Below are 10661 nucleotides of genomic sequence, written 5' to 3' on the forward strand. Positions count from 1 at the left end.
AAATAGCTTCACAATTTATTGTATTATTGTTTAGTTATATTTATTTTAACTTTAAATCTGTTTCAATAAGTTGTTTTTTCTTCAAGTGCCAATGACTCCATCAATAATGATTGAATTACACAAAGTAGTACCTTTTTTTTTTTTTCATTTCCCTTGATTTCTGAGAGTTTTATTTTTTCTGGATTTTGGTCCCTAATATTATGTGTCTGCCAACATTTTATTATATTTTCTGAGAGAATTATCTTTTTTTCCCCAGAGAGCTATTTAGTTGATTGTCTCATTTAAAAACTTTGTTAATTGTTTATTATTTTAACTTATTCATTCCAATTTTATCTTTATTACTTGTGTTTGATTTGTTTTACTTATGTTCATTGTCTTATTTTTCTGGCTTCTTTTAGTGCTTTTTAATTCCTTTACTGGGGAGTATAAAATTTTCTCTAAATATGTCAGGCTACCTTCCATAAATCACATTGGTACTTTTATTTCAATAGTTACTAAAAGAACCGTAAGAACAGTTTTGAATTTAGTTTTTTACAAAATATATGTATATTTATTTATTTATTTTTGGTACTGGGGGTTGAACTCAGGGGCACTCAACCACTGAACCACATCCCCAGCCCTATTTTGTATTTTATTTAGACAGGGTCTCAGTTGCTTAGTGCTTTGCTTTTGCTAAGGCTGGCCTTGAACTCGAGATCCTCCTGCCTCAGCCTCCCAGTCTGCTGGGATTACAGGCATGTGCCACTGTGCATGGCTAAATATCATTTAATTGAATTTTTAAATATATAATTTTTTAGGTTTGCTATATGACCACAATGCAAAAAATTAAAAAAAAACAACTTTAAAAATGTCATTATAAATTCTACTGTGAGAATATGTTATGTGACCAACAATGTAGTTGCGTTATATAATTATTCATGAGGTGTGGACAAAAAACATAGGCTCTATAGTGTTAAAGACTATATAGTGCCCTCATACCAGTATAGTGTTTGATTGTATTGACCCATTGCTATGGATGTGAATAGCAGAAGATTTAGGCAGGAGGCAAGGGACTGAGGCCAACCAAAATGCTGACCAAAAATAACAATAAAATATGACAGGAACCTATTTTAAATAGGAAAATGACATATTAAAATATTCAGTGACTTATTGATGATGCAGCCAGCAATATCATCAAACTACCCTGGAATTCCACTCCAGTGGAGTTTTCACTCCACCTTCAGATCTTACTCCCAAACCTGCCACTAGAAGCTAACTAGAAGCTAACTCTAGAATCTCTACCTTTGCTATGTTTGCTATCAGACCTCTTCATCATAATGATTCAGTGTGGCATCTCTTCTTTATATTCCTATTCCTAGTATCTGAATTGGCATCCTAAATCTAAGAAGGATATTTAAACAGATAAATGAAAGTAAGAATGAATCAGAACAAGGAAGAGATGAGTGTTCTTACCATGAGGAGAATGTACATGAAGGCAGAGGATGACAGAGTATGCCATATTTAGGTGGTTGGACTCTTTTGGTACATCTTGTACTTAGCATACAAAAAAGAAGGTAGAATAGTTAGAGATGGGGATGAGTAATTTGCACTAAGATAGCTCATGGAGTTCTAATGAGCTGGGTTATGGAGTATGAACTTCCAGCTTCCATTCCTAAAGCAGTGGGAAATTTCTATGAACTGAATTTGTGTTTGGAAACTTTTGCTGCCATAATATGGACAAAGGATTGGTAGGAAAGCTCTTCTGGGAGACTGACCAGTGAATAAACTATTCTGATAATTTAGGCAACAGATTATCTTGGCTTGGACTGGATAAAAGTTGAAGGAGATAGAGAAAAATAATCTGATTCACAATATTTCTAGTACATAAAAAAAGAGGACTTAATGACTAATTGGATATGGTGGAGAGGGAGGTGAGAGAGAGAGCATGCCAGAATGATGACTTGAACATTTCTGGTTTGGGCAACTGTGTTAGTCAAGTTTGTGTTGCTGCAACAAAATGCCTGAAAAAAATCAACTTACAGGAGGAAATATTTATTTTGGCTCATGGTTTTATAAGTTTATGTAAATGGTCACTCAATTCCATTGGTTCTTGGGGTGAGGCCGAACGTCATAGGGGAGGGGAAGGCCTGGCACAGCAAAATTGCTCACCTCATGGCATCTGGAAAGAGGAGAAGAAGAGAAGGAGGAAAAGGAAGGAGAAGGAAGGAAGGAAGAAAAGAAGAAAGGAAAAGGGAAAGAGGGAGGAAGGGAGTTAGGGATAAGATATACCCTTTCAGGTCATGCTCCCAGTGACCTACTTCCTCCAACTAGGCTGTACCTCCAAAGTTTCCACTACTTCCCAGTAGCTCATTCAATGATGAGCCCACCCAGAGGTTATCCCATGGATGAGATCAGAGCCTGCATGATCCAATCTCTTCCCCAAAGTCCCACCTCTAAACATTGTTGCCTTGGGGACCAAGCCTTCAACACATGAGCTTTTGGGGGACATTCCAGATCCAAGTTATAGCACCAAGAGAGTCATTTTTAGGACAGGGACAGGAAACAGAGAACAGGTTTCACACTGGGCATCAGAAATAATAAGCTTAGTTGATAATGAGAATGAGCTTAGAGATAATGAGTTAAGTATTGAGTTTAAAGTGCTTGAGGGACTTCAATGTCCAATACACACTATTATGTCTTAAGTTTAGGGGAGTGGTCTGGCCTGTTTGGGTGATGGAAACTATGGGATCAAGTAGAATTGCTCATGGTTGCTATACAGAGGGTCTACCTGGGTCATAGCCTAGAAGAACCCCACCAATAGTGTGAGATGTGAAGGACAGGTGGCCTCCCTATTAACTCCATTCTGCTGATATTTACTTGTGTTCAACCTCTGTGGAGCTTTAATTCTTCAAGTCTTGCCCATTTCACTTCTTTCTGTTCACATACAAATGTCTTAAAGAGTCATCTTCAACTACTTTCTCCATTTGCTTCCAACCCACTCACTCTGCTGCCTTCAAGCTTCTGTCCCCACCCAACACTTGTTAAGGGGACCAGGGACCTTTTGACCTTTTGTTCTCTGGCCTCACACTTGTCCCTCTTAACTTCAGGCAATTGTAACACTCTCTCATGGGTTTCCTTTGACTCCATTGACAGTTGTTTCAACTAATAATAAACAAAAACATTCACTGGAGAATTGCTATTATCTTATTTTTTACATCAAACTGAGTTTTAGGGTGGTCATATCATTAATGAGTGTTTCAGCCCCATATTCAAACCACACACTACACTGTCTCTTTCTGGAGGGACAAGTGAGCAATGAATGGTGACCCAAAAAAGAAAAGGTTGGCATGAGAGGTAAGGGAGGAAGAGCTGAAGTGCAAGGTAGTGCTGCTGCGAGGAGGCGCTCAGACTCCCAAGTCCTTGAGTCTTGAGTCTTGGCCCTTGAGGCTTCATCCTAAGAGGCCTTGCTCAAAGTCAGCTACGCGATTGTAACTCCCCTCTGTGACCATAAGAGGGCAGCATCATGACGCGAGAGAGTCCCTGTTGCAGCTTGGTATCCCCTTGGATAGTGCCTTCAAAGCCAAGCACGGAATCCCCGTTGCGCTTTCTGGTGCGCATCCACATTCCCATTCCATTAACTCCTCTCCTCCATCCCGACCATTCCTCCTCTCTCCCCCCAGCCTACGCAACTACTACTCCCCTTAGTCTCCTACACTGGCCTCAGAAGAATTAGGTAGGAGTCAGGGATCAGCTGCCCTTAGGCGCCTGTGGGTCCCAGTTCACTCTTCATCACTTCTTGCACTCTCTAGGGTCCCCAGAGAAGCTATATATGCGTGGCGCCCTTGGGCAGAGAGACTTTGATGCGAATATGCCAGGCTTAGACCAGACGGAGGAGGCAAGGCGAGGCTTGCTTGGCTTTGGGAAATCAGCGCAGATTGAGCACTGCACAGAGGTCTCATGATATGAGGGAGCCCGACCTCTGAGCAGTCTGGCTGCTCTGCTTGGCAAGGTCTGACAGTAAGCAGCCTTTCCAGACCCTACCCTGTGTTCAGTGACCTACCCAAAGAAGAATTTCTTCAAACCTCTTTGAGGCCAGTTCCAAGCTTTGCAGATCCCTTGAACAGGACCCTGAGTTGCAGCCTCCTACCCTTCACTTAAGAAGCAAGGCAAGGGGAATTAATTTCCAGGAAAAATGTCAAGTGTGCCGTGTGTGTGTGTGTGTGTGTGGGGGGGGGGGGGGTTGTTGTTGTTTGCATAGGTAATTGGTAACAAAGAAGGAAACCCAGAAGTCGGGCTGTAAAGTTATGTTGGAGCCACACTGGGAAGAGGCTTGTGTGCAGACTATGGAATTCCCACTTGGTCTCAAAGTCTCCGGAATCACTCAATATGTCCTCCTGCTGTTTAGAGGTAGTGGTGTGGAAGGAGGATTGCAGTAGGCTGGGTTTGGAGGCAGGGAGGTGAGTTAGAAGGCTCTTTTCATAATCAGGACAAAGGGATTGATTTAATGAGATTGGGAACGGAGAACTTATGTCAAATAAGAGGAAAAGCCCTAACAGATTAATTGCAAAAGTAAAGTCACATGTAGGAGTGAAAGGACAGGTAAGTGGAGATGGGACTAGCTGCCTTGACCTTGGTGACTTGGGTGCTGGGTGGTCTACTCACTGAGCTCAGGATCAGAGCTGAGGCACTGGTTTTGAAAGGATCTTACTGGGGGCAAATGAGCATGAGACAAATTAGGTTAGAGGCTTAGATCAGAGTGGTCTGTGTAGAAAGAGAAGTTGAGCCTGTAGTGATGCAAGATCACCATGCAGAGAGGGAGAAAGAAGGGGTGTGCCTGTGACCTCCAGATGGTAATGGAGCAGCAGTGAAAGGTTCTCTTTCTGTGTCCAGGCTGCATCTAGTTTCCATGTCATACCCCAGCCAAGTACAGTTTTGGACTTGAGAGATCTCAATGGCAGATTCTGTTCTCTTGTTTGTTAGGGCTGGAAATACAATTCCTTTTTACCCCTACCTTACCACTCTCCAGAGAGAAAAACTTCCCCCAATTTTCTCTGATTGAAAAAAAAAATCATGTAGGGGAAAGGAACTAAATGTTTTTTCCAAACATATTTCTGGGCCCTTCCCCTGGAAATTCTGTTTCTCTTAGAGCAAGTCCTTGGGGGAAATGGTGTTTGCTGCTACTTTTGATGATTCTATCAGAGAAGCTTGAGAAAAAACACACAGAGGTAAACATAAGTCCATCTTTAAATCCTGCCCTAAATCTGGTTATAGTGGGTGTTAGAGGCAATCACAAACTGAACTCTCAGACTTGGGACCTAAACCCACCTTAACACTGACATGCCCCAGAAGAGCCAGGGTCAGGGTGGAAGGTTAGTGGAAACCTTTTAACTCTCTTGGGAGTGGACAAGAGCAATGGCCTGGTGAGACACATCAGCTTTGAAAATGAAAATTGTTTTACATTTCTTATGAGTGGACATTCACACGCTGAGACTAATAGGACAGGATTAGAATTTGCTCGTGCAAAAAAAAAAAAAATTTGCTCATGTAGTGCTGGGACCTTGGAGGGTAAAGGTAAGGTTTGGAATGTTCAGGGAAGCTTGTATAAGGAGAGTCAGAGCAGAGAGAGGCAGAGGTATAGAATTGCTAGATGTACTCAGTCCTGTTTGCATCTGTCACTGCTCCAATGCCTTTTGTGTACAAGTTTTTTCTGTTCTTTGAGCCATGACTGAACCATGTTTTTCCTTTTTTTTTTTTTTTATTTCCTAGACTCTGAATTTAGGATGCAGAAGGCATAGCTCTTGGTCCCTTGGTCCCTGTCATGGCTTTCTCAAATGGAACTCTAGTCCACCCAGCCTATTTCCTACTGGTGGGAATCCCTGGTGTAGGGCCTGATGTACACTTTTGGCTGGCTTTCCCACTGTGTTTTATGTATGCCTTGGCTACTCTGGGCAACCTGACCATCATCCTCATCATTCGCATGGAGAGGCGTCTGCATCAGCCCATGTATCTCTTCCTGGCCATGCTTTCCACCATTGACCTTGTTCTCTCCTCTGTCACCATGCCCAAGATGACCATCCTTTTCCTGATGGGCATTCAGGAGATTGAGTTCAGTGTTTGCCTGACCCAGATGTTTCTTATCCATGCTCTTTCAGCCATGGAGTCAGCTGTCTTGCTGGCCATGGCTTTTGACCGCTTTGTGGCCATCTGTCACCCATTGCGACATGCTTCTGTGCTGACAGGGCCTACTGTGGCCAAGATTGGACTAGCTGCCCTAACCAGGGGATTTGTTTTCTTCTTCCCACTGCCCTTCATCCTGAAGCGGTTGTCATACTGCAGAACGCATACTGTCACACACTCCTTCTGTCTGCACCAAGATATTATGAAGCTGTCCTGTACTGACACCACCGTCAATGTGGTTTATGGACTCTTCATCATCCTTTCAGTCATGGGTGTGGACTCCCTCTTCATTGGCTTCTCCTACATCCTCATTCTGCGGGCTGTGTTGGAGCTGTCCTCTCAAGGGGCAGCACTCAAGGCTTTCAACACCTGTATCTCCCATCTCTGTGCTGTCCTGGTCTTCTATGTGCCCCTCATTGGGCTCTCAGTGGTTCACAGGCTGGGTGGTCCCACCACCCTACTTCATGTGATTATGGCTAATATCTATCTACTGCTACCACCCGTAGTCAACCCCATTGTCTATGGAGCCAAGACCAAGGAGATCCGTTCAAGGGTCGTCCATATGTTCTCACAAGGTGGCAGATGAAAAAGAATCTCACCTAAGCGTCCAGAATACTACCAAAGATGAGAGGATGAGAATCTGTAAAATGTCTTGGTGATTGGAGTAACCAACCCACTGGGATCTCTGCTTCTTCCAGTTACCTAAATAGACCTTATATTTCTGCCTTTAGGGATTTATCAATATAGAAGAATTTATGACCCAGTCTGGACAGGCTATCCTAGAAAATGACTGCTCTAGTCTCTGTTATGATGACCTTGACTTCCCCCTCTTTTCCAACTAGAAAATACTCATGGTTTTGGCTTGGAAAGACTATAAATGCTATATCTCATGATTCATTCTGGACTTGATATATGGTTTTTAATTTTGTTTGCCAAAATATATTCACATCAGCTAATCTGTGTTGGCTATAAAATTTATTGCTTGTACCCTGAAGTGGTTACACAGTCATAATTAAGAGTTAGTGAAGGTAATGGGGGGACAGTAATTGGAGGGAAACTGTATTAAGAGAGGAGGCAAGTTGACACAAAGGTTAAAGTTTTTTTTTATGCATGTATGTGTGTGTGTGTATGTGTTGAATCTGCCAATATTCATCTGTGTAAGTTCATAAGGACACCATGTATTCTGGTTGTGGGTGTGATTGTGTGGTATATATGGACATATGTACTTTGTGTTTGTGTGTGTGTTTGTGTGTGTGTGTGTGTGTGTGTGTGTACATGTGCATTCACAAGAGAGAGAAAGAAAGAAAGAGGGAAAAAGGAGAGAGAGAGAATATGTATTCTTGGGGCTGGGGATGTGGCTCAAGTGGTAGCGCGCTCGCCTGGCATGCGTGCGGCGGGGGTTCGATCCTCAGCACCACAAACAAAGATGTTGGGTCCACCCAGAACTGAAAAATAAATATTAAAAAAAATTCTCTCTCTCTACCCCCTCTCTCTAAAAAAAAAAAAAAAGAATATGTATTCTGGTGAGTGTAGTAGCTGTATCTTGGAATATAAGTTTTGTGAATAATGTCTCTGATTGTGCCTTTCCTGTGTTTATGTACTATATGGCAGTTGGTATGTGTTGTGTATTTATATGAGAATACTGATATATGCATCTGTATGGTGGGAAATGTCTTTATGTGTGCCTGGTGAGAATGCCACCTCTGTCTTTTCTTCATATTTGTAAAATGTGGGATGTGGTGCACAATCTTGTGGAATGTGTAGTGTTGGGATGGCTGTACCTTTTAGCATGTGTGCTGTTTATCCTTGGGTATATGTGTGTTGTGCATAGAATTTTTGATATAAATTCATTTTATGACACACACAAGTACATCACAAAAATATGGGTTTTTTGATTTATTGCATTGGCCAGGAATACCAGGACACAGAGAAGGTAACTATGAACTGCCTTTATTATTTATCATAGTAAGGGAAAAAATTCAGTCTTTTACTGTTAGGCATGTTCTATCAATTATTGAGAGAAGTATTGAAATTTCTTTACTATAATTTTGAATTTGTTTATTTTTTATTGTAATTATGTCACTTGTTTTTAGTTGTGTCACTATTCTTTGCTCTGAAATCTACTGTCTTGTATGAATAAAACCACTTCAGATGTCTTATGATTGGTGTAACCAAGATCTATCTTTTCTTATTTATTTTAATCTATTTGTGTTTTTATGTTTGAAGTATTTTTCTCATAGATAGCACATTGTTAGTCTTGTGGATTTTTTTTTTTTTTTTTGTATCAAGGATTGAACTCAGGGGCACTTAATCACTGAGCTATATGTTCAGCCTTTTTTATTTTTTATTTTGAGGCAGGATCTCACTAAGTTGCTTAGGGCCTACTAAATTCCTAAGGCTGGCTTTGAACTTGCAATCCTCCTGCCTGAACGTCCTGAGCTGCTGGGATTACAGTTGTATACCACTGTGCCTGGCAGTCTTACATTTTTAACTAAAATGATGATGCCTACTTTTCAGTTGGGTTTAAGATATCTTTCATGTCTGCTTTTAACTTTTTGAACCTATTTATTACAGTTATAAAAATCAATCTTAATGTCTGTGTCTTCTAGTTTTAACATCTGTTTTAATTCTTGCTAGGTTTGAATCGGTAATTACCATCTTCATTATGGGTCATGTTTTTGCATACCTGATAATTGATCCATTTACAGACACTGTAAATTTTACATTTGTGCTAAATATTTTACTCTCCGTATAGATATTCTTGTGATTTTTTTTTCAAGAGGCTTTTAAGTAGCTTGGAACTAGTTTGGTTATTTTGGGTCTCATTCTGAGATTTGTTAGGTGGAACTTGGTTACCACTGAGGCATGATCCTTCTATATTCTCAGTACTGAAGTATGCCCTGTGATCTTGAGGTTTTTCTAGTGTGACTGGTAGAAAGTCACTACCCTTGAGCACTGGACAATGTTAGCACTGATCTTTTTATGAGATTCTTTCCCTCACTTTAGGTAACTCACTCACCTGATGAAGTGATTATTACTCAGATGAATTCTGAAGGAAGAGCCTCTGCTTATCTCTCTCTATGTATCTCTCTATGTGTTCTTTCTCTATGAAGATCTCTCATATCTGATACTTTACCTTCGAATTCTAACTGGCTTGGTCTTAAACCCTTACTCCACCTTCTGTTCTCAGGCAGTGCTGTAGACAGCCTGGTTCCCCTTTCCTGATGGAGCATGGAAACTCTCTTAAGTTCATAAACAGGTAAGCTGTAGAGGTTACCTCACTCGATTACCTTGTCTCATGTCCCACCGTCCTTTGTTGCCTGATGTCTAGTGTCTTGCAAACCATCGTTTTATGATTATTCTATTCTTTTTCATTCCTTCAGGTGGATATAATTCTTGTTCCTTCATCTTGGATGGAAGTAGAAGTTCCTAGATTATTTTTCAGAAAAGTCTTTTCACCATCTAAGCCTGGGGGGTGGTTAATGGAGGCAGCAGAGGTGGCTCTAGGGTGATGACAGGGGCTATCAGGCTACAAGTTCTGCAGACACTGGGAAGATTTTATGATTGGTAATTTTGATAAAATCTGAGACAGAATGGCCTGGTTTCACATGATTTATTTTGGCATAGTTTGAGTTAACATGCCCTCTGTTGTAAATTAAAATGTTCAACTATGACATTGATCAGTGAAAAATAAAGAGAAACCAAATAAAAATCATGTTACTTTATTTATAAACAGTTTTAACTTATTTACAAATTTAAGATATTATTTTCATATTCAAATTACTCTCTAACTTTCTAAAAAATGTTCTTACTACTTTTGCCTTTAAGAGAGACACTAGAGGGCATTGGTCTTACATGGCTGGTATTGCAGGTAGGAGATGGTTAAAAAACCATATCTTCCTGCCTTGGCCAGTAGTTCAGTAGATCAAGGCCAGGGAGTGGTAGACAGAGGCACTGTCCCTGGGGATCCCTGGTATGAGTTAGTCAGACACAGAAGCCAGAACCTTGGAGACAAAGGAGTTCCTAGCACTTTGAGGAAGGGAGGATGGACCTCTTAGGTTCCATGGTCCACAAAAGGAAAGAAGGCAGAGGGTAAAGAAAGTTTCAGGGTGGAAATGGGGTGTCAATCATAGGGTTTTCCTGCAAATTAATTTTGCCTTTCTTCTGTCTGAGTTTGATAAGCCTGTGAAGAAATTGGCAGAAGGATTCTCAAGACGACCCTGGGCATAAAAATGAGTTTCTTCTAAACTTTTCTTGCTTTCATTGCACACTGAGAGCTGACATAAGTATCCAAACTGGCAGAAGCCCATTTGGGGAGGACTCTAGAGACCCATTCTACACATTGCCCCTCCTTCTCTATACCCCCAGGCACGTCCTCCTAGGACTTAGAAGCTGGGAAAGAAACTCACACCAAAACTGGCTAGTGAGGTGCATATGCTGATGGACCCTCTGGACATAACCTTGCATCCCCAGCAGGCAGGAGCAGAAGGAGGAAGGAGGGAAGA

At 41.2% G+C, this 10661-nt stretch overlaps 1 protein-coding gene across 1 annotated transcript; it reads left to right on the forward strand.

The window, feature by feature from the left end:
• Positions 1–5788: 5788 nt before the first annotated feature.
• OR51D1 (olfactory receptor family 51 subfamily D member 1) lies at positions 5789–6742 on the forward strand (the record flags this gene model as incomplete). Its single annotated transcript, XM_081280752.1, has 1 exon — positions 5789–6742. The coding sequence occupies exon 1, from the start codon at positions 5798–5800 to the stop codon at positions 6740–6742; it is 945 nt and encodes a 314-aa protein (XP_081136878.1). The 5' UTR covers positions 5789–5797.
• Between the last annotated feature and the right edge of the window lie 3919 nt (positions 6743–10661).

This window comes from Spermophilus citellus (assembly GCF_964194105.1).
Source record: "Spermophilus citellus genome assembly, chromosome: 2".
Classification (NCBI taxonomy): Eukaryota; Metazoa; Chordata; class Mammalia; order Rodentia; family Sciuridae; genus Spermophilus; species Spermophilus citellus.